Genomic DNA, 25,147 nt, shown 5'->3' on the forward strand with positions numbered 1-25,147 from the left:
TCAGCCATTTTGGTGCTCAGTGGCTACTCCTTTGGCTGCTCTTGCTGCAGAGCTCTATGGCAACCGTCATTTAATCACGGAGGCTGTTCAGACATCATGCTAAGCCATGGCAGAGCCCACTAACCATCTTGCAGCAAGTGGTTAGTGAACATGGTTGGTCTGTGGTTAATAAACCACCATGGTTGTTGGGACAGATGCCTGTTCAGATGTCACACTAAGCCAACATGGTTAGGTCAAAACTAACCATCATGGCTTAGTCTGATGTCTGAACAGGGCCATAGAGTTGTAAGGGGTGACAGAGAACTCACCATTTCCCTAGGCAGTTGGTTCCACTGTCTGACTGCTCTGGCCATTAGGAAATTTTTCCTGATGGGTCAACCAAAACTCGTACAGAAGCAGGATTGCACCCCTTCACCTCATTACCTGAGTTCTGCTACCAACTCTAGTGTATTTTATTTAGTTGTCCTGCCCTTCTTTCAAGGAGCTAAGGTAGTACCCCCTTGTTGCGTTCCTACAACTAACCCTGTGAAGCAGGAAACAGAGAGAAAGAGACCCATGCTATATATCCAATAAAATATAAGCTGAAAGTGGTGAAGATCTTGGGAGCATAGACCAAATTAACATACTAAAAATATTGGCTCAGACTTAAGTCTTCGTAATACCCTCATCTGTGTTGCCACAAGGAAATGATATTACTTCCAGTAGTAAGGTGACTAAATGCTAGGAAGATGCATTTGGCTCTTACTGGGAGTGATAAATCACGTCATGCTATAGAAATGACTTTATTACTTACAAATGAAAGGCTGATGGGGTTTTAGTATTAACATTTTTGAACACACAAGCAGGGAGCTTATTTTCAATTACCTACACACACACACACACGAAGATATGAAGAGAATTTGCTTTAACAAATGCAAAAAAATTGTTGCATTTGTCCTCTTCCTTGTAAACAAACAAAATTTATTATCTCAAGCACTTCAGTTTGCAACAGAACTTGCAAGAAACGCAAGTAGAATCTCTCTATGCCTGCTCATTTCTTGGAGCGTTTTTCAACTATTCAAGATGGGGACCGCAATACGCATCCAAGCTCTGAGTAACCCAACTCTTCTGAAACCCTCAGCAAATGATTATTCAGACAGCAATAAAACAAAGACAGTAGCCCTTAAAATGTGGTCTGATAGCCAACAGCAGCCACTGGTACATTTCAGTTAAACAATAATTAAAATAGAGAAAAATGGCAGAGAGCTTTTCCCAAGGTTTCTTGGGAGTTACCACTACCTTGTACTAAATGTACATTGAAAAGAAAGCTGCTTTTCAGTGTACATTTTCAAACTGAAACTGGACCTGCACAACTTATGATGCACTGAGCTGGACGCTGGCAATGAAACTGATGGAGTTGCTAGGTAGGCTGCCAAATGTGCCAGGTAGGTAACAAGATGCAGAGGCCTGACAAACTGAAGATTGGCTGGCCTCTTTACCAGTGCAAGTGGCTGCACCAGAAGGACAAGGAATGGAATGAAGGCGGGCAGAAACCAGTTCCAAGTGGGAGGCAACTGGCAAGATGATTCTCAAGAATCCACTGCAGTAACAAAATGTGGTCCACAAAGAACAAGCCAGCCAGAATAGCGATCCTGAACACACCGAAGAGCAAAATTAAGCATTTGGATATTCAAGCAACTGTGTTCACTTCTGCATATTCCCAAGAAAGTTATCAATATTGTATAACATACTGCTGTACGAACTTGTATTTCCATTGACCATCCTGCCAGGTATGCACCTACACCCCCAGCTTCTCCAATTGTTCACAACACTGTGGGTTGTAACCAATGGCTTGAATCCAGCATTAGTCTAATTTAAGTCCAATTCATTTCAATAGGGAAAATCTTAAATTGTGTTGACACTGGATACAACCCTATGTGTTCTCTACTGACTTTGCTCCCCCCTTGGCTCCAAGATCTTCCCATTATGTTTCTCATATCTTACACATTATATTGGGAGTGGAGAAAAATTGGATGTTGAGCAGAGATATTTTTTTTTTTTTAAATCATGCTTTCAATTCATCCTTCCTAGACAAGAATTTTTTTCTCCTACTTTTTTGCTTATATCCAGACTTCCATCCAGGGAGCTCAGGACAGTGTCCTGCACACACAAATTATATCTTTACATCCATCCTATGAGGTAGATTAGATGGAGAGTCAGTAAGTGGCCTGAAATCATCCAGTGAGAGTCATGGCTAAGTGGGGATTTGACCCTGATGTCCCAGATCCTAGGCTGAGGGATAGGCAACTTGGTGCCCTCCAGATGCTTTGGATTACAACTCCCATAAGACCCAGCCAGCATGGTTAATGGTCAGGAATTGTGGGAGTTGTAGTCCAAAACATCTCAAGGGCACCAGGTTGCAGGGGTGTTGCTAGGCACTGAAAGGATTCAGGTCCGAGGCCCATAGGACAAATCTGCACATGCTAATTTATATCTATATATGCAAATATAGAAACAATTACTAGGATTCCTTTAAATTTCACAGAAGGCAAAGCCATCTCGCTGTCCCTTCCCCAATTTCTCTCTCTCCCTCCTCCTGGAGGAAAATTGTCCCTACCTCAAACAATTAAGTTTAGAAGAAAAGCTTTCATTAGCACCAACAGTTTTTTTTCCCCTAAACTCAATTACCATGTGTTTGGCAGGGGGAGTGTTCCATCATGTGGGGGGGGGTTAATCCTTTCCTCCCCCATTGCAATCCCCCTTGAAAATTGCCCCATGTGTGGCAATTAAGCTAAGAAAGACACCTTTCCACTGGCATCAATGGATACTCAGTGCTCTTGGAAAGAGATATGGGCTGCTGGAAAATAAATTTGGGTCCGAGGCCCATACAACACCCCTGCCAGGTTACCTACACCAGCTCTGTGAAGAACTGAGGTAGAAGTTTAACTGTTGTGTTTTATTTCAACCACTGAGGGTCTGAAGAAGTTAACAGTAGAAGAAAAATGAATGCATTTTACTCAAGGCTTGTGCCTGAGGAGAGTCACATTGTAAATATGGTGTCCCAGCAAATTGGCAGTTAGTTACCACTATGAGGTGAAAATGAAGTCAGGTTCTGTCTTTTTAGATGGAAGGTAGGACTGAAAGTGGCGCAATCTGATTGGCGAATACCTGAACATTCTAAAGATACCCACTGGTCCTAAGTTTACACGGAGGTGGAGTGGCGGAATGTTGGCCACACCAAAGCTAATTGGTTGGAGTGTTCTGACTGGAGTGAATATAAGGAGCTGTGGGGAGGCATCTGGGGGGTCTGTCAGTAGGAGTCTGACAGGAGAGTTTGCCTGAGGAGGATCAGGAGGTGTCTTCATGATGGGCTAGGGAGCCTGAAGAAGACATCGGGCTGGAAGAAGAGCGGGTAGGAGGCCAGGCACAGAGCACGTGAGGCAGAAGCTAGAGAAGTTCTGCAAGCGAGGAGAGGAAGACTTCTGGAGCATCCTTCAGAGGAAAGAGCTGAAGCCGAAGCTGGTGGCCGTGGTGTGAAGACTGAGCAGCTGCTGAACCAAATGAAGACTGCAGGAGAAGCCTGGTGAACAGCCTTGAGGGTTCCAGGTTGAAGTCAAACCCAACCAGAAAGAAGACTGCCATTCAAGCCCTCGTGATAGGTCTTTGAGTTAACTGGGGTGGAGCTTGATAGGAGAGTTGGCTTAGGTTCAGTTAGACTTGGGAACTGGGGCTTCCAACACCTGACTGGTGGTAAAAGTAACTATAGAAACCCTGTTTAAAAGTAGTTACAACCTTCTTAAATAATAAGCTTTATTGTTTTCTTTTTAATAAAGTACTATATATCCTTGTTTACTTTTCTGGTACCTCTGATCTGTTTTGTCTCACACCTAATGACCAGCTATCTTCGAAAAAAAAGCTGCATGTTAAATAAAAGGGGTGTAGTTTAATGGTGGCAGCAGAAGTGACGGGAGGGGTGATCCTCCACTTTTATTAATAAGGGGTGCGTTTGGCTGAGGGTAGAAGCCCCCGCCCCAAGACCAGGTTCTCCACAGGCTCTAACCATTACTCTACATTTCCACTATCTCATCTTGCTGCTAACACAGTATCTTCCTTACCCGCTCTCTCTCTATTAACTATATGGACTCCCCCACCCATGCAATTCCAACAGGGGGATTCTTCAATTTCTATGTGGGGAAGAGCCCTATGGAGAACACAGCCATGCCAGATTAGTTCTACAAGTAATTGCTGTAATACAGAATGTGAGAACCTGACTTATCCAGCATCAAACATACAGAGTGGTACCTGTATGTATGTATGTGTGCACACATGCCTAGACATGACAGCAGGCTGCAAGTATTTGTAAATTTTTATATTTATTATAACAAAAATTATGACATGTTCATTTGTGCATTCTTCTTTAATATAACTCTTGGTATGTAAATGATCTACAGTAAATGAACTCTATACAATCATGCTGGTTGTGGTGGCAGGGAGGCTCACACACACAAAAATGTGCCTGCAAAAGTTAATGGTGAAGAAAGACAAAAACTCGGGTATTTGTGGCCCCAATACCCACCTAATGCTCCTGCTGACTTTATGCAGATCGTTAGCCCAAAGAATCAAATCACTGAGGGGCAATTTCACAGGTGAGCAAACACACCCTTGGTGACTTGGGCCCAGCCAACCGAGATGGCGACTGGAAATGGTGGCATAGACACAATGGGTCACCCAGGGCCCATACTCCTCAAAGCAGCTAACCCACTGGGAGAGCATCATGCTTATATGATTTCCCTGCCCTCAGGTTCGGTTGCATCACAGCTTGCCGGAGAGAACTTGGATGTACATGCGATAGCACCCAGGGTGGGTGAGTGTCAGTTTATCAGGTCGCGTCCTCCTGCCCAGACTACAAAACATTTGAAGCATCACTATACAACACTGAGTTATTTACAGGAATTTCCCAATCAGCTGTTCTCTCAGAGAAAATTAGTGAATCTCAGTGACTTAAAGTCACCTGAAAGAGTAAAAGCAACTCCTAGGAGTTAGTCTCCATAATTCTACAAATGTCTATCCATTTTCAAGACCAAAAAAGCCTTTTTTTCTCTCAAAGAAATACAGTATTACAATATTACTTAATCATTTAGCACTGGCAATACTGCCCTGTTTTCCAAACAGACCCCCCCCCCAAAGAACCAGAACAATTTTTAAAAATATTACATCAATGTCATCATCAGTTTTCTCTGTAATATATTAAACCTTTTGTATTTTTATTTTTTTCTCCGCTTTTTTATTTTTTACATTTGATATGTTAAGGAAGGGGAAGAGTTAAACTAGTTTTTAATTCTAACCGGTGAAGCATCACTAGAAAAGAAAAGAAAAAAATAGGTGATTATTACAGCTAACAAACAAGAAGCAGCTGCATTTCTCAGTAGAAGGGAAGGGTCTGGAAGAGAAAGTGGAACAAAAGCTTTCTTTCTTCCCACCCTGCTAGTGTAATACAAACCTAGGAGCCTCCAGCTCTCAACGTCTTGTTATCTTGTTTCGGGAAGCTTGGTCATAGCGGCGTATCGTAATAATCGGGCAGCTGGTCCATCTGGTATTGCCGCTGCTGCTGCTGCTGCTGGTGTTGTTTCATTATCTCCTTGACTTCTTCCTCGAGCTCTGGTGGGATGATGAACTGATCGTCTGGATCTGGCTGAGCTGGGGCTGCAAAGTAGCCCCCCGTTTTCCTGAGTGGCGCGTCGGCTGCTACTTCAATCAGGTTGTGGCTCCTCTCTTGAGGGGCCACGGAGCCGTTGCCGCGGCGGCGCCCCATGGTACCTGTGGCAGAAGGGTCTGCCTTCCGAAGGAGGCACGTCTCGTCCTCGTTTGCGCTGATGACGATGCCTTCGTCGCTGGCTTCCGCGGGAGCCTGCAGCAGGAGCCGCTTCTCCTTCGCACGGCCACAGTGGATGTCCACCTCTACTTCGACCCTGCTGCCATTGGAAAAGACCCCTTCAATGGGCTCCTCGTCGTCACTGTCAAGGCCATTGTCTGAAAAGGCGCTGGAGAAGGTGGCGCTGGACAGCTGCCTTTGGAAGGAGTTGGAGAGGCAGACCGGGTGGAGCACGCAGCGCTGCTCGCTAGGGTAGGCGGGGCTGTTTTCATTCATGGTTACCTGAGGCGGCTCATCGGAGGCTGTGGACCCCACCTCACTGCTCATTTCTGAGGTGGAGATCTCGCTGCTGATCTCGGACGCCATCCCACTGCTAGAGGAGGGCATCCCCAAAGCATCGGAAGGCTTATCTTTAATGACGACGTTGACAGACTGGGGGAAAATGCCGGGGCTGGGAGGAGGGACGCCATTGAGCTCACAGCAGCAGAAACTGTCTTCGGTGACGTTGAGCTGAACCACCACAGCGCTGAGGCTGTCGTTGCAGCCGTAGCTCTGGGCCAGCGTGCAGAGTTTCTTTGCTGCTCCCAGGGCATCAGGCACATTCCTGACGGCTTCCACAGCTTCATCGACAGAGAGGCTGTCCCACAGGCCTTTGCTGCCCAGAATGAAGAACTCATCCTGAGGAGTCAAAGTGATGGACTGCACGTGGGGGCGAGGGACCACGCTCGGGTGAAGGAAGGTGTATCCCAAGATCCTCGTGGAGTCTGTCACACCATTCACTTTGCCATCCTGGAACAAAGGAGGATACATTTATTATGGTAAATGCTTAGCTCTTAACAATACCCAGTTCTTAATGCTTGTGGGGTTGAGTGGGAGAAGCCAAGCAGGCTTCCCAAGGGTGCCTTTGTAAACCTGCAGTCCTCATGCCACCTCAGAAAAGGGGCTACAATAGTGTGAGAAAATAAAACTTCTACATGGGCAATAGCAGAGCTGGGTTCAAGAATCTGGAGCTGCAGGTTGCTCCTGTTCATTTGGCTCATCATTTTTGGCTCACTGACAAGCTCTGAGATGGAGATAAAAGTTGCTGGCATGCCTTGATGGTCCAGAGTCAAGGAAATGCTCATTTGATATCACAACTGAACACAAATGGCAATGCTTCATGTTTTAGCCGAGGCATGCAAGTATGTTGACAGTATCTGCTAAGAGGCCAACACTAGGAGTGTGGAAGATGTTTTAGCCTACAACTCCCATCACTCTTTACCACTGGCTATGCTGGGTAGGGCTTAAGGGAGCTGTAGGCCAAAACATCTGGAGGGCCACAAATTGCTGACCCCTGACCTACAAACACACACACTCACACTCAACTTACATGGCCATCAATGGCATGGTGAAAAAGGACTGAACTAAGGATGTAATCACTAGTCACAACTGGTACTCTGCTCCAGATGCATTTAATGTTTTACAGAAATGTATCTGTGGACACACATTGTCTACAAAAAACTGGAGGATCTTTTGGCTCTAGCTTACTTTTCCTCCGCCATACCAACCCAAAATTATTCATCTACACTTGGGAAAACCAGAGATTTACGTCAAGCAGGCAGAGAGCAAGGGCTGGTGAGTGTGGAATCTTGTTTGTTTTCAGTCAGCTGTGCTGTAGTGAAAATGTTTTCACATGCCCCAATTACTTAATACAGTTCTCCTTTAGATATGGCAATTCCCAAAGGGAGAAGGATTAACATCTAAGAGGGAAAACACTGTTTAAAACTACAGGTCTTGGAGAAAACAATACTATGTATATGTTCAGGTCCCCAAGTTTGGGCTGGGCTATGATCCAAGCAAATCAAGCTAAGAACAAGGAGTTTCTAACACGCTATGTTGACTAATTTCCTTGTGTCTGCTGGAACAGACATGAAAGGAAAGTAAAACAGTGAGAAACCTCTTATTTTTTAAGTAGTCTCCTGTATATCTGATTAACTTCATAGGCTATCAATAATATGAGAAACAAACAGCAGAAATGGGTGAGGTGGGCGACATATTTAAGCTTGAGCTGGGACTCCTTTCTTCATTTTATACGCAGAATAATATCACACACTCCTGGACGTTACACTATCCTACATATTGCTTCCTTTTTAGTTCTCTTGACTCGTTGGGCGAAACAGTTGATTGACTGGGGAGATTTAAAACAGAGATGGTATGTAAACAGCTCCAGACCTTTCTCCCTTTTCTAATGGTTACAATGCATACATATAACAGCTATGCATGTTTATGTACTTTATCTGAAAAGATGAAGCAGGCTCTCCCCTGCCTCCCCCCCCACACAGACGCACACCAGTTGCTGCTTAGCCTCAGGACTGCTTCAAAGTTCTTCCACAGCCTTCCTCAGGGGGGAGCCCTCCAGATGTTTTGGTGTACAACTCCCATAATCCCTAACCATTGGCCATGCTGGCTGGAGCTGGCTGGAGTTGTAGTCCCAGGACATCTGGGGGTCACCAGATTAGGGAAGGCTGTTCGACCAGATACAAGTTACAGATCTGGTGTATACATTCATATAACCCTTAATGGATGAGCAAGATGTGTATTTAGCTTCCCCATGTACGAGATCAACTGTGAAAAACTTCTGCTCTCCACCACATGCATGATCGGTGAGCATCCATGGGATCCATTAGCATGAAGCAGCCCTCATAGAAACACAGAATCATAGAACAGTAGGGTTGAAAGGGGCCTATAAGACCACCGAGTCCAACCCCTTGCTCAACGTAGGAATCTAAGTCAAAGCATCCCTGACAGGTGGCTATCCAGCCTCATCTTGAATGCCTCCAGTGTGTCATTCATCCCTCTATACTTGATGTCTTCTCTGGGGGGAGACCACATTGAGAGAGACCAAGTTTTTCTCATGAATTAACACACAGCATCTAGGCCTCTTCCTCAGCAAAATACCTTATTTTCAATTTTATGTTTGCCTCCATAGAAAGTGTGTGCACCTCATTTGCAGAACACATTAGTAATCGAGTCCTTTGAGTCAGAACCTGGGAGTCCCCACCCTTTCAAATTGGTTTCCTGGGATGATCCAAAGCACCATAGCAGACACCAGAGGATGGGACACCCTTGCTTTCGTTGGGCTCTGCCAGCCTGGCTCTTAATGCAAAGGCAAGCAGTTTCTCCTCTGGGAAGAGGAGCCTCCATCTCTCAGTTTATTTTAAGCAGCAGGCTATGCACAGATAAACAGAGCAAGAAGGCAACCAATACTACAGCATTATGGAAGGGGACAAAGCTGTTTCAGTTCTATTACAGCCCCTGACTTTCCACTACAGCTTAAAACTGGTGCAAGACAACCAGAAAGGAATTTAGTTTTCATCGCTCTCCTTTCCAAAGCTGCAACCTGCAGATCATCCCCCTATGGTCTCCTGCCCACCCAGCAATCCAGTTTCTTACTTCTGTGATAATGGCCTTGTGCTGCTTGATCCTCCTTAGCTCTTCTTCACAGCTCATCATGTAAGACCTGGATAAAGGCAGAGGTTTCCCATTCCTGCAGAGAACGGATTGGCACTTCCCCACATTTGCAGAAGTTAACGTGAAGCATCCTCCTGGGTCTATTGGATCATGTTTTATATGGCAAAGAACAGCAGAGCCTCCAAGCTTCTGTCCAGCAGTTCCAAGTTTCCTGAAATGTCAAGAAATCAACATTTGCTCTTTTGCGGTTTAAAAGGGGGCACAGAATGACAAAGATCACTAGAGGTGGTGAAAGAGCCAGTGTGGTGTAGTGGCTAGAGTGTTGGACTGGGAGCGAGGAGATCTGGGTTCTAGTCCCCACTCAGCCATGGAAGCTCACTGGGTGACTGTGGGCCAGTCACAGACTCTCAGCCCAACCTACCTCACAGGGTTGTTGTTGTGAGGCTAAAATGGAGAGGAAGAGGATTATGTACGCCACCTTGGGTTCCTCAAAGAGGAAAAAAGGTGGGATATAAATGTAATAAATAAATAAATAAATAAATAAGCATCGATTTTCAAGATCCAGCATAGAACGTGAGGAATTTCCAGTTCAAAACAATGGCATCCATACCATGTGTTCCATGAAGCAGTCAGGTGAGCTACAGATAAAATACAATATGCTCTTATTGGTAGAACCCCTAGTGAAATTTCACCTGAAATTTTGGGAGGTACCACTGCTTGGTGGTAAAACACATACTTTGCATGAATCCCAGATTGGGTTCCTGACATCCCCAATTCAGAGGATAAGATAAAAAATGGATGGGAAAGACCCTGAAGAACCACAGCCAATCAGAACAGACTAGTCTTCCCTAACCTGGCACCCTCCAGATGTGTTGGACTACAACTCCGATCACCCCCAGCCAGCATGTCCATCCGCCGCATTTGCTGGGGATGATGGAAGTTATAGTCCAACACACCTGGAGGGTGCCAGGTTGGGGAAAGCTGGAATAGACAATACAGGGCTAGATGAACCAATAGTATGCCTTCAGCATCAGGCAGCTTCCTACATTCTGAAAGTAAGAGTCAATGTACATTTGAAAGTTTTCCTAATGCAAAATATCTGAAAAATTGAGGGAAGCCAAACATTTTGATAGCACTGGAATGTTGTGGGGTTTTATGTGTGTGTCTGTGTGGCGGGTGTCTCTCGTTTCTGCCTATGAGTAAATAGATCTAGCAAGGCATATTCTACTTTACTCCTTCTTGGCACCAATTCTAGCTCTGTGCACTCCTTGCTTTTATGGCAGAGGGGTCCCCAACACGGCACCTGTGGGCACCCATTTTTTTACATTTTAATTTCCCCCGTTTTTTAAATATGCGTGCATGGACTTGTATGAAACATATATAACTTTCTAAGAATTATACATCGGTTTCAACAAAAGTGGACCAAATATCCAAATAAGTATCTATTTGAAGGTGGTGACTATATGCCACCTGTTCAAATGTTGAAAGTGTAGTAAGGTCCTCAATCAATTGCATTATAGGAGGTGAGCGTTTATCCTTCCAGTGTTGTAATATCAATCTTTTAGCTGTCAAGAGGACACAGAGAATCCATTTATGACGACCATTTGTTAATTTCCATGAAGCAGATAAATAATTTAAGAGTGTGTACATCAGTGAATATTTAAGACTGTTCCAGTACAACATTTCTCTGTGTAATCACTTCCTCCCCAAAAGAAGCAAGTACTGGACATTGCCAAAACATATATTTTAAAAAAAGCATTAGCTGTGTGGCACTGCCAGCAATTAGCTGCATTAGATAATCCCTTATTAAAGTGATGCTGTGGTGTCCAATAGACACAAAAGTTTTTGCTTGAATAAGACACAGCCTAAGATCCATTGACATCACAGGTAGACACAAAAGCGGCAATCCACCGACCATTTTGTGGTGGCGCCCAGAGCAGTTTCTCAAATTCCCAAACGTGCCCACAGGTCCAGAAAGGTTGCAGACCCCTGCTGTATGGTATCATCAAAAACTGGCATAAGGATTTCTGAACTGATCTGACACCCAGATCATGATTAAAACTGCACATTACTGACATCCTTTTAATTCTACACATCTCCTAAAAATGAGGCCTTTCCAAATCATTTCAGGTTTGTCAAGCCTATATAAACATTGCATTATAACATTTCTTTCTTTTTTTTCCTCCCCCAAAGCCTCTTCAGGCTGCAATTTAAACAATTTTTCTACAACGAATCAGTCTGGGAGTTAGGCAACTGAAAATAACATTTTTCATGATTGATATATCTGTATATAGGACAGGCCATTTCTCTTCCTTTCTGGGGGGGGGGGGGTTTATGGGTGGGTGGGAATATAGGAAGAAGCATATCACATTTATTTTTATAAGGCGTTAAAAGCCCTTCAGATTAGGGCTTGGAAAATTGAATGGAGAAAGGTGTGCTACAACAAAGAGATACACACGCCATAAGTGCTGGTGCCAACTCTTTTTTATCCATGACAAGATGCAGACAGAAAAGGCAGCAGTGAAGTCACTATTGTTTCTGGGAAAATGGGGTTATCTTGCCTGGAATGTGTGCCACCGCAAAGTGCTGAGTGTATCTTCTAACATACACTGTCAATGCACACAGGGCTGCGGGGAAGCCTAGTTTTCAGGAGCTAATCAGCAGACTATGGGTGAAAAGGTCCCCCTGCCACTGTCCAACACCATGCTGGCATTTTGAAGGAGGCAGCCAGAGGACTGTTGCCTGGAGTGGCTTAAAAACACAACACTGCTTCTCTAAAACATTAGCAATTGCAGACAAAGAGGCCCAGATTCTACAACATTGAGATCTATCGTGAATGTCTGAACTGCTTAGGGGCCAAGGCAAAGACTGTTACGGGTTACCCAAAACAGAATGATCTGGTTCAGATGACACGACAGACAGCCCACCATGGGTTAATTAACCTTCAGGGCACCGTTATGAATATGCAAGCCCCAGCCGGGGCTTGCCATGTTGTCTGAACCCATGAGGTGGCATTTTTTTCAGGGTTAAACAACCCTCACATGACACATGGTATGTTTTAGAGTTATGCAAGGGTTGTTTAACCTTCAAATAACCCCCAGCATGTGGGTTTGGACAACATGACAAGCCCTGGCTGGAGTTTGCATATTCATAATGGTAGATGGCATGCAACCCAGCACCTAGAGGGTTAATTAACCCATGGTGGGTTGTTGTGTTGTGCGAACTGGCCCACTGTGTGGTTCTGTTGAATAGCCCTTCCCATAGCTTAGGGGTAGAGCACCTGCTTTGCATGCAGAAGGTGCCAGATTCAATCCCCAGCATCTAACTAAAGCATGGCTGGGCAACTTGTGGCCTTCCAGATGTTGTCGGACTGCAAGTCCCATCATCCCATTGGCTATACTGGCTGGGGCTGATGGGAGTTGCAGTCCAACATCTGGAGGACCACAAGTTGCCAATTCCTGAATTAAAGTGGTCAGGCAGCAGATGACGGGACAGATGTTCGCCAAGATCCCGGAGAGCTGCTGCCAGTCAGAGCAGACAAAACTGGGCCGTGGAGACCAATGGTCTCACTCAGGAGGAAGGCAGTTTCATATGTCCACAGCTGCCATAGCTGACCCATGTGTCAGCTCATATGCATGCTGTGCCTGTATCCCAGTGATGAGCAGTGCACAGCATGCATATGGGCCTGTGCACAGCCTCAGGACTTTTTAAATGATGGAGAAGCTGTGCCAAACACCACCATGGATAAGGGCTTTTCAGTGGCATTGCATGAGGAGCTGCCACATCTCACATTTCCCCTCAAGAGGAGCAAGGGAAAGACAAGTAGGAAAGAAAGGAAACCAACGGATTCAAAGGAAGTGGAGTTGATGGGAGAAGTCCAGTGCCACGAGACAGAAAAGCCAACCTTTGCATTACAATGAAGGTGTTGATCATGTACTCCTCTTCACTCTTGGTTTTCTGCAGCTCTTCTGCCAAGATGTCACTCATGGTACACTGCAGAAGATAAGGTACCTCCACATTACGATCTCCGTCGAAGACTCCATAGAGGGCCTCCCTGTTCTCACAGAAGTTATTGGCAGAAAGAGCTGCCACACAGAGCCTGCGGAAAACAAAGCGGGGCGGGGAACAAGCAACGCCAATTTATTTAGCAAGAAGGCACTCCACATGGGAATTTTCCACACCACCGTTTCTTCCACAATGCCAGCAGGCTTCACCCCATCACACCACCATTTTGCAGATGATGAAGAGAAATTGGTCTAGCACACAAGTCTGTTGGACTCTCAGAGCCCAATAGGAAAAGAGGCGCTTAACCTGAAAACAAGACAGAGAATTAAGTACTTTGTCAAAAAATCTGCATAGAAATTACACTCCAGGGGAATGCAGAGGGTGGGGCCAAAGTTATTTTGGTGCCCAAGACATAAAATTAAATGGCATCACCCTGTTCTCTCTCCAACTTAATTACACATGTAATAAATCAAATAACTGACCAATTTGAAACCCATAAATGTCTCCTCCCAAAATTATACAGCTGCCACATGGTACAGACAGCCCTGAAAACATACTAGTGGTTTTCCTTTTTTTATTGTTTTTTTTTGCATTATGCAAAATTAAGTATCTGAGAGTCAATATTAAGGACTGAAAACCTGCAAAAAGAAAGCCAACATCTGGTTTAATTATAAAACACCCACAACCCAGAAGACAAGGGGACATGTTCCTTCCTGAGCGCTCCAACTGAATGCAGTTATACTCTTGATTGTCAGCTCAGTTGTTTTTCCATTCAATGGCTTATTCAGTATGCAGCAATGAACAGGAGGGATGGAAAGAGGACGTTGTAGCTTAAATTGCATTTAAGCAATTGCATTTACCCTCTAGACCTCAACAAGCGCTGTCAGTGTTGCTCAGTGTGATTATTACTTGTGCTTCTTGGCCAATTTAAAGCCACACTGCCAAGCATGAGATCAACAGAGGACAATTCTGGTGGTGGTTGACTTGAGCTTCAGAAAGCTTCCTATGGAAAATAGCAGGACAGCTTCAAAGAGAAATTATAGAGTCACTGGATATTCTTCTTTTATTGTTGTTAGCCTCCTGGAATATTTGTTCCCTTGAGATGTCAAAATCTGTTTTAGCCTTGTTTAAGAAATGGGCACAATGGAACCATGCAACACAATCCTTCAGATGACGATTGCAGCTCACTGGGCAACAGCAGACACTTCTGAAATAGGAGCAATCCTAAAACGACTTAGGCAAGCCTCCCCCAACCAGCTGCCCTCCGGATGTATTGGACGTCAACTCCCAGAACAAGCCATGGGTTAACTCAGGATTGTTTAACCCATGAACAATCCCAAGTGCCCGGGTTCAGACATCATGGTAACAACCCTCAAATGCCACATTAGAGGGTTGTTACTGGAAACAGGAAACTGCATGTCCCCACAATTCGTGGGTTCATTAACCCACAAATTGCTGCCAAAAGCTGTGTTACATTCAAACAGCCCCATGGTTTGTTGCTGGGTTGTGAACTGTGGGCTATTTAAACCATGGGTTGTCATTGGCTGGGTTCACACAGCATGCTAGCCCACCCAGTCTGGGTTGTTGTTGAACCATGGGTTATCATGTTGTCTGAATGCAGTACGTTTTCCACAGGGTGGGTTATCGTGTTGTCTGAACGCAGCACGTTTTCTGTGGGGCTGCTCGTTAACCATGCAGTGTGGCTTGATAAACACCCTGAACAACCCAACAACAAGCAATGGGTATTCAAGGTGGCTTGTTTGAGAAAAATAAACCATAGTGCATGGTTAACAGGCTACCCTACAGAAAAGGCACTGCATTCAGACAACACATTAACACACCGTGAAGAAAATGCACTGCATTCAGACAACATGATAGCCCATGGTGGCCTAGCGTGTTGAGTGAGCCCGATGTATGAACCTAGAATCGTTGGATGTTCATGCGTTGTTTTGCCAGGCTACAGAGGAAGAAGACAAGAACAGTAAAAAAAAAAACACACACAGCATGCCAGTACAAAGTGCCACAAGGCAGTTGGAATGCAGAGAGGGAGTGGGTGAAGTAGGAGGAAGATGAAAAACCCAGAGCCCGAGAAAACTGTTGACATACCAGAAGACAGAGGTGGCAGAATAAGATCTTGTAGTGGTTGGGGCTCCCGTGCCGTGCATCGTTCACTACAAGGACTACTAACCCCAGAATACATTATGCTTGTTTGGGAAGGGCAGCTGGGAGCTTTTCATGAAATGAAGTTTTACACAGGAGCAACAAAATCTGCTCCCTGAGCCCTCAGCCGGCCCCATCTCTGAGGCAGACAAGACCAGCTTTTCAGCTAATCCTCTGAGCTAAGTGGGATTGAGTCTGCCACAGATGCCTTTACAGATGGGGTGACCAACACAAGCAGGACTACAAGCGGGCATGCTGTTTCCTTCCATATATGCTCACTCTCTTGATGCTACAGGCTGTACAAGCAAAAGAGAATCCAAATCTCTGTGGAGACCTCTGATGGAGATGGAAGTACAAGGTACGAGAATCTTCTCCTGGAGGCAGGTCTATTGTCAAAACACATCTTAAATTGGAGCAGAGATGTGGGGATGCTCACGATCTTGAAGTAAGTAGGATGTGGGAGGAATCAATGGGAAATGTTAAGCTGGGTGCGGGTAGTGGAAAAGTCCCCATTAGATGCGAGACAACAGTCTGAGAATAGATGGGAGGAAGGACCTACTGCTAATATTACATAGATTATATACACAAAAATACAGATGTTTTTATAACTAATTACACACGTGCAAATGCTCTTCCATCATACCCAGCATGATCATAGTATGCCCTTATGGGGGGCGGGGGGTGGAGAATGAACTTCTTTCAATTTTAAATATAAGCTAATAATTATAATAAATACTGTCCATTCCCTGAGAATACGGTATGAGAGAATTCCAGATACAAGCAAACTTCCTCTACGCTGGATTTTAAGAGGAGGAGAGAACGGGTGGTCAAATCAGTATAGACAACAGCACTGCCCATCCAAAGCAGGCATCGTTTCTTGCCCAGACATCAAGGCAATCGTGCTTAACAAATGTCATGGACTGGGACCAGGTAGTAGCCCTGCATAACCACCGAAGAGAAACACCTCTCAAAGAAGCAACCGATTAGTGTCGGAATGGTGGTTGGAACCAATGGCTGGGACAAGATTGATGTGGGTGGTACTGAGGATGGCAGCAAAGCCAAAGCCATTGTAATGGGTGGCTTAGAACAAGCGTGTGGGTGGGATCTGGGCTGTAACTGAATCCAAGGCTTGTGGGGCGCATTCCCAAAGCACTACACAAAGGTGAGAACAGCAGTTCTGTCATGCTTGGCAATGTGCACAGGATTCTACCATATGCCTGTCACCCAAGTAGAATGGGCAGAGGTTGTGGCCACCAGTGGTAGTATTTTGCCGCCACAGTCCACACATGGGGCCCAAAAGGCCCTAAGCCACGGAAAGGTGGAGTTACACCCGTGAGAAAGGAAAATCCTAACTCTAAAGATGGGAAAGAACGAAAGAAAACAAGTGTAAAGAAAAATAAGAAACACAGCTCAATCACTAGGAGATCCAGCAAGTTAATCAGATGAAAGCTCTTGTGGCTGGTGCTACTTCAGTGCTCAAAGAGAAACTGAAGGGACAGGCAGACACGCTGTCCCTCAGGCATGCTTGGGAGGGGGGAGGGAGGGCTTTCTGCCTAAAAATCTCCACTCCAGAAGGTTCCAGCTAGGCATGCTTGGGAAGAGGGAGGGAGGGCTTTCTGCCTAAAAGTCTCCACTCCAGAACGTTCCAGCAAAACTGAGGGGACAGGCAGGCACGCTGTCCCTTAGGCATGCCGGGGGGGAGGGGGGGGGGCTTTCTGCCTAAAAGTCTCCGCTCCAGAAGGTTCCAGTGAAACTGAGGGGACAGGCAGACATGCTGTCCCTTAGGCATGCTTGGGAAGAGGGAAGGCCGGCTTTCTGCCTAAAAGTCTCTGCTCTGCAGATACAGAACCCACGTGTGTGATGCACAGAAACCATGAAGAAGAAAAGCGGTGTTTCCCTCCTGTCACCCTGATTTTATTCTATTGATAAAACCTGAATAGCCTTTCTGGCAATACGAAGGGCTTACTTGTTCTTCACTCCCGATGCTTCAGTATAACCATGGCTCCAGACTGCTGGAGCTCCAGAGGCATCCCCGGATGAAGGCTGGTCAATCTTGAAACAGCGAATGTTGCTACAATGAAAAACAAACCACCCAAAGAATGAGCGCTTCAAAGGCCAAGGAAAGAGTCTCAGTACATTTTGCTTATCTTATTCCATTACACTTGCTATACTTAAAGCAGCTTTTAAGAATGTATTTAGCACAGAAGGTGTACACAGATAAAAATGTTTTTCTTCCACTTTCTGTGATGATTGCATTGTATTCCCAAAATTTCAATGGTTTTTTTAATATCCTTCTCATGCAATGTATAATCCTGCTCACATAGAGATCCACCTGCACAACAATCTTATCCCAGAACAAAATACATCCTGGGCAATTTCACACCATATGTTAGTCTTGTGTTATTAGGAGTTTTCACTTGATGCACAGTCACCATAAGAGCTTGCAGTCCAGAGTTCCAGTGGCATATATTGCCTGTCTGCTTGTCTGAATTTTAGCTGCTGTCTCCAAAACCCTGAAACTTCTCTTTAAATGCTGAAGTTCAATACAGCAATTTTTCAAACTTGGAATTAGAGCTTTTAAAAGGGGGGAAATGCCACGACTACCTGTGCTCAAATTTTCCATTGAAAAAGCACTTGTACCAAATCCCAGGCTGTTTTTTAATTCAACCAAGTTCAGTGTTTTCAAGGTTCTGGAAAGGCAGCTTATCGAGGGGTAAATTTTCATGGAAATGTGGGTGCATACACACTCCGGCCTTCCCCAACCTGCAGCCCTCTAGATATTTTGAACGACAACTCCTAGCATTCCTGAACATTGGCTTTGCATCCTAGGGATGATGGGACTTGGAGGGCACCAGGTTGGGGAAGGCTACTCTGGACTGTAGCCACAATGCAGGGGAGGGCAACTTGGGGACCTACAGCTCCCATGGATCTCTCCCTGTTGCCTATGCTGCCTACTACTGATGGGAGTTGTAGGCCAAAACATCTGGAGGGCCACAAGCTGCCCACCCCTGCTATACTGTGTTAGACAGACAAAGCATTCTGAAAGGGGCGTTGAACCAAAAAGGCTATTTATTTATTTATTTTATTCACAACCTGCCTTTTAACCAAAAAAAATAGCACTCAAGGTGTATTACAGGCACAATTAAAACTGAATTAAAACAATACATTGAAATGAAAGGGACCTTTTCAGATTTCTAAAATGCAGCCTTCGTGCCCTCCAAATGTGCTGAACTACAACTCCCATTATTCCCCAGGTAGCAGGGCACTGGGTTGGGGAAGACTGTTACGTCATCTCTCCCCATCTCCATTTGGCATTGTGTAAATCCGAACCTCCCGCTCTGCCGCCCACAGATCTACCCAATCACCCTAATGCCCCTATATTTCACACTGAAATCCTTTGTAGATTTTTTAGTACATTATAACTATAACAGTCATCTACTCCCTTCCCCATCCCTTTCAAAGAAAGTATATAACCCAAGTAGTAGTTAACCTTTGGTCTGAATTTTCAGCCATCTGAACCCACAGGAAGCATAATACAGCCTTTGGAAGGAACCATCCCCTTTTTGTTCACAACAGCTGTATAGTGTGTGTGCGTGCATGCGTGTAGGGGGAGAGATCCAAGCAACTGCTTAATTGCTGAATGGTCTAGCACAATAGCAGTTCAGAGGCCAATACAAGGCAAGATAATCATATATGGAGAAAACAAGGGGCCCACCCCCAGCCTCTCTCAACCTTGTTTCCCCAGAAATGGGTAGACTACCATCCCTGACCATTGCCCATGCTAGCTGGGGATGATGAGAATTGGAGTCCACCAGCATCTGGGGACCAAAGGTTGGGAAAGGCTGAGCTGTATAGACCTTATTTGGGAGCCCACGCCAAAGGAAGTGAGGTAGGTGGCTACTAAGAACACGGCCTTTTCTGTTGTGAGACCTTGACTGTGGAATGAGCTTCCCAGAGAGGCTCACCTGGCACCTTCATTGTGCTGTTTTTGGCACCAGGTGAAGACCTTATTTTCCTAGGCATTTTAGTCGTCCAGTTTGTTGTTTTAAATCTGCTAGGGCACAATCCTGTGGCTGCTGGGAGTTGTAGGGCTTTTTTTTCTGTCTAAACATGCATAGGATTGCACCCTTACTGTATTTTAAACGTTTGCACAGCTACTAGCTTTTATTTTGGTGTTTCTTTTAATTTATGCTGTAGTTTGAAACTTTTATATTGTATTTTATTATGTAGTATCTTATGGTTTTAATTGCTGAGAACTGTTCAGAGAGCTTTGGCTATTTATTGGGCTGTACAGAAATATAATAAATAGACAGACCCTTCAGAAACCACCCTCCATAGATAGCTAAACAGCCACTTGCGATTCCCCCACAACTCTCCTTTGCTTATAAGCTAGCAAATGGTCATCATGTTTTGTGCGTGTGCGCACACGCATGTGTAAGGATGGGAAGCATCAGTCTCTTCTTCATCCCCAGTCCCTCACTTCTCCCCCGCCCCTGCCCCGCAATCCTGTGGTGACTGAGCCACTTGTTTTCGCCCCATCACAACACTGTTCCCAGCTGCCAATGCCTGCCACTCACATCACATGAGAGAAAATTACAAAGGCATGAATGTGGGAGATCCTCCCCCAGGTGACCCAGTGCCAAGAATGAAGAGTAACTTCAGATCCCTCTCATTGGCATCCCAAGCTGCAGCCTGTTTAATTTTGCCCCACAGAACTTAGCAGGAGCCACTGAAAATAAAGCCGGCCTCTTATTTGCAGAGCCCTGCCCAGGGTTCTAGGTTTTGGCCACACAAAGGCATGTTGGAATGCTATGCAAGGGTGGTGTAACATCTGAGCCCGAAGACAAAACAGGACAGAAGTAAAAGAAGCGCACAGGGCCCAATGGATGTGTGGCAACGACTGGGAGCAGGAGATAATTAACTGGTTAGAATAATAGAATCATAGAATAGTAGGGTTGGAAGGGGCCTACAAGGCCATCGAGTCCAACCCCCTGCTCAATGCAGGAATCCAAGTCAGAGCATCCCTGACAGGTGGCTGTCCAGCCTCGTCTTGAATGCCTCCAGTGTGGGAGAGCCCACCACCTCCCTAGGGAATTGGTTCCATTGTCGTCTTGCTCTAACAGTCAGGACGTTTTTCCTGATGTTCAGCTGGAATCTGGCTTCCTGTCACTTGAGCCCATTATTCCGTGTCCTGCACTTTGGGATCATCGAGAAAAGATCCTGGCCTTCTTCTCTGTAATAACCTTTCAAGTCCTTGAAGAGCGCTATCATATCTCCCCTCAGTCTTCTCTTCTCAAGGCTAAACATGCCCAGTTCTTTCAGTCTCTCTTACAGGGCTCTGTTTCCAGTCCCCTGATCATCTTTGTTGCCCTCCTCTGAACCCTCTCCAGCTTGTCTGCATCCTTCTTAAAGTGCGGTGCCCAGAATTGGACACAGTACTCCAGATGAGGCCTAACCAGTGCTGACTAGAGGGGATCTTGCAGGCATCATGGTCTGTCTACAGCGGGCCTGGGCATGTTTTGCAAAAGAAGTGGACTTTCAGGACGGATCTGAAGAGGCAGCCTGACGAACCAAGCAGGAAGGTTCTGTTCTAGGCAGCAGTATTATGGCAACTGTAATTCATCCAGGGTGTGTTTATACAAGTTCTCAAGGTGGCTCAAAGGCAATGCAGATATTTACAAGGAGTGAGGAAAGTGAACTCTGACAAGGCTTTTTTTTTTTTTAAGAAGAGATAGATATGAACTTGCTGACAATTTCACCCTTTGGAACCTGCAGGTTACAAGAGCCATTTAAGGCCAACGTTCAACTCCAACTTCAAGGAGTGCTCAGAGGAGGAGGAGGAGGAAAAAACCCTGCAGAAATATTTGACTGTGTCACAGGAAACTATTGTGCAATTCAAGCATAAATTAAAAAGCAACAGCAGTTATCGTCTTGGGTTTAAATGGTGGCAATAAATTTCACTGAGGGAGAACTTTGCCATGATTGGGCTTGACGTCATGAGTCGGTGAAATTAGATTGCCCTGTATCTGAGGGGGTCAAAAGGGAAGATGTGCGCACACCGGTGCTTCTTTCTGTTGAAAGCCACACAACTTTTCATCCTTTCAGAAAGACGAAAAGCATGTCCATACGGAAGATGGTTGTATTTGTATACAAGAACTCTGGGGCCTGCATAAGTAGCTTGAGGTTTTTCCTGTAAATTCCAGTCTGTAGAAGAAATTGACCAAATTGCCATCCTGTGGCCTGTGAGGAATACGGGTCCTGCTTATCCTTAAGTGCAGCTCATTCAGAAAGAAAAATTCTTGCCACCTACGACCTGGCATCATCTTTATGAACTTCGCTTGTATTCCTCCCCTTCTCCAAGGCTCTGTAATCTCTTTTTCTACAAATGTTTTCAGCCAAGTCAGTCATTCCTATCAACAGAAGGTAATGTGCTTTGTACAGCTTGCCCTGGTGGCTGGGTTTCCCTGCCCCTTCTGGTCACTAAGGTAGAGCCCCCATAGCATATTGGTTAGAGTGTTGAACTAGGACTAGGAAGACCTGGGTTCAAATCCCCACGCTGCCATGAAGCTCACTGAGAGCCAAACTACACATGACACTAATCGAGTAGCATGTAGCTGAGACTTGTGGTTTGTTTTACTCTAGTATAAATGTGTGCAGCCCCAGTTCAGATCAAGACCATTGTGCTCTGGGAGGGATAAACCTTCCCCCACCAGTGTTCCCCCCACCCCTGAAATCCACCCACCCACTGGGTGGGGGCACAGGAGTTTAAGAAACGAAATAAGTCTCTACTGAGGTCAATCAAGACTTTTTTTCTTTCTCCCTCCCCCAGGAGGGGGGAGAAATTTCAGGGGGGAAAACGTGGGTGGGAAGGAGGTTTAACCCTCCCCTCCTGGAGCCTGGTGGTCCCAATCCAAATTAGACTAAATTAGACTCCCAGTCCACTAGACTAAAACAAAATACAAGCCTCAGCTACATGCTAAGCATAACATGTTGTTGGGCTCTGAATGACCCTGGTCCAGTCACCATCTCTCTCATCCTAACCTACTTTGCAGGGCTGTTGTGAGAATAAAATGGGGGAGAAGAGGGAGAACTGGATATATCGCCTTAACTGAAGAAGGCAGGATATAAATAGCGTTTGAGAAAAGAGGACCAAGAAGTGTACACTGGCTTCCTGATCTTCTGGTTGGAAAGCTCAGAGACTGGCATGAAGCAGCAGCAACCCCCCGCTCCCCTGGCTGTGCTGGGCCCAGAGTGGCCCTCTGAGCCAAATAAAGGAATGATGGTAGCAGTTGCAGTGACCACAAGAGCTCCTCCGGACCACAGAAGCTGCTCCAGCTACATCTCATGAAAGGGAGGCAGGCCTCGATATCCATCCCCAGGACATGAACTGAGATGTGGGAGAAGAGAAACTGCACTATTGGGGTGGAAAGAAGAGGGCTTAGGAACAAACATCTGGGACATTTGTGGGGTAGGGGCTGGAGCTCTACCCCATAACCCAGCAAGTATGCCAGCCATTTAACTAGTGTAGCAACAGAAGACAAAAAATAGCACATTTTTTCCCTTTGAAATCATGGGCACCTGATGTTTATATACTGGGTGTATTTCTTTCCCGAGTGCTTTGTGTTCCCTTCTGCCTGCTGTGTAATAAAACTGATGGTTCCTTACTTCAATAGCTCCAGGGTTTTGTGATCCAGGACAAGTCTGGGGTTTCCAGTTAGGTCTAGTTCCTGCAGCTTTGGAGGCAAGTTTTCAGGTAATGTGACTTCCGTCAGCTCGTTGCAGCTCAGGTCCACACACTGAAGAAAGGGGGAGGGAGAGAGAGGAGGAAAGCAAAGAGGGGACGTGAGAAACAGTTAGCTCCAACTGCATGGCCTTCTACATTTCTTTTGCTACAGCAGAGATGGTAGTAAATCAGGGTCTGGCCTGTAGCACTTCAGACCACAGGCAGGAGCTCACATGATAGAATGCTCCCACACCGGGCAACATTTTCTCAAGTAAAAAACAAATGCATCCATGAGAAGTATAGTCTAGAACCTTCCTTCTTGAAATCTAATTTTCTATATCAAAGAACACGGGGGTGGGGGCTGTGTGGGAGCACTCCCTGGGAGCCCCCACCTGAAGTGTGAACCAGTCCAGCCCAGACATTGCGTAGTATCTAGTACCGCTGCTGCGCCTCCACTGGTTCTGCTGTGCTCATGGGACCCACCAAAAGTTCAACAGAACTAGTGCTTCCTACAGGAACCCTAGAAATGCTTTTCTCCAGAACGGGAAAAGTCACTGGAGCTCCCTTCTGCAACCTCCGCTGACCTGCACTATTTTGGAAACGAACATTTCCATTCTGATCACTTCGGGAGCAACATGGCTCCGATCGCCTTACCAGTAGGTCCCGCTGGCCCAGGGGGCAGCATTGAATTCTGCCCACTGTTTTACTACCTCATCTGCTTTTTGAGGTGACTAGGCCAAAACTGTCCTCAGTGTGGGGAGTTCTACAGGACTGCATCACAAAAGCACTAGGCACCTTTTAATATTCATACTCCATGAAATAATCTTTCGATAATATTTCACATCATCACAAGACATTGTTGAAAATGTGTATTTCCCCTCCACTCACCCCACTTCAACCTTCATGCATGTTGTAGAATAAGAAGAGATTTGCCTGTTTGTCTGTGTTATCAGGGTAATTATTCTCCTTAAGCTAATGGAGCACATCAGTGTTAAGCGAGTTTTAATTAAAAGTAATTTCATGAGTACATAGATCAGGAGCCATTTGGGGAGAAGGATTCGTCTTAATTTAGACAGAACGATTGTTATCAACCATAAGCCCTCCATATAGGGCAGGCTATTAATTTAAAAAGCAGATTCAAAAGCTACTCTGCGCTGAAAAATCAAACAAAATCTAAGAAGTGACAGAGGAAAAGCAAACGAATGGCAACGAACCAGAACACTCCCAAAGATATTCAACTGCATAGTGGGAATACTAGTGATAACAGTAAAACAGAGAGGGAGAGCAAAGAAAGGGAAAAAAGCAACACAGGCAAGGTATTATGGATGATCAAAGCCTAACTTGATCAAAAGAACACCCACTCCTCTTGAATTGCAGAGATGTTTAATGAATTTAATCCAGGGCGTGACATTGTGACAAAAATCCAAAACACACAGATGCGGCTGCACATTCAGAACATGAGTGGGAAAAACGTAGCTTAAAAGCCATATTCAACCTGCCAAGCCTTATTTCATGGCATTGCAATATCAGCTTTGGGGGCTGCACGGTGTGCGACCCATGCTTTTGTTTCAGCTGCACAACCAACCAGGCAATTTGGCATTAGAAGTGGGTAAAGCTATGCAAAACTGACAGAGAACATGCCAGATGGCCCGACTTACTGCAAAGAGATGGCTTGACCCATTGAGGAAGCTGCAAGGTCCTTCTTCCCAGACACAATGGAGCAAAATACCCCGATGTATAGCTTTGTGTGTTCATCATAACTTCACCCCAGCCACAATTCTGACACATCAAATATATTATTAGCTATCTGGAGTTTCCCAGGATTTCTCTCTCTTCCTCTCTCTGATGCAGACAACACAGAACATTTATGGGTCTCTCTCTCTCTCTCTAATGCCTGGATATAATGTAGCCTCACTGATATACACACCGCTGCACGAGACACCATACCCTGACATCTG

The 25,147-nt window shown here is 45.4% G+C and overlaps 1 protein-coding gene across 1 annotated transcript in view; it reads right to left on the minus strand.

Moving 5' to 3' along the window:
- Positions 1-4,334: 4,334 nt before the first annotated feature.
- PHLPP1 (PH domain and leucine rich repeat protein phosphatase 1) overlaps positions 4,335-25,147 on the minus strand; it is a 195,939-nt gene continuing 175,126 nt past the window's right edge. Inside the window, 5 exon segments of the mRNA XM_084850512.1 lie at positions 4,335-6,640; positions 9,284-9,512; positions 13,206-13,400; positions 17,433-17,537; positions 23,132-23,262. Of these exon segments, the coding sequence (XP_084706638.1) occupies positions 5,531-6,640; positions 9,284-9,512; positions 13,206-13,400; positions 17,433-17,537; positions 23,132-23,262 (1,770 nt within the window). The 3' untranslated portion in view covers positions 4,335-5,530.

The sequence above is a fragment of the Heloderma suspectum genome, chromosome 4 (genome assembly GCF_057233095.1).
Source record: "Heloderma suspectum isolate Gila_16-S chromosome 4, 16-S_ref, whole genome shotgun sequence".
Taxonomy (NCBI): domain Eukaryota; kingdom Metazoa; phylum Chordata; class Lepidosauria; order Squamata; family Helodermatidae; genus Heloderma; species Heloderma suspectum.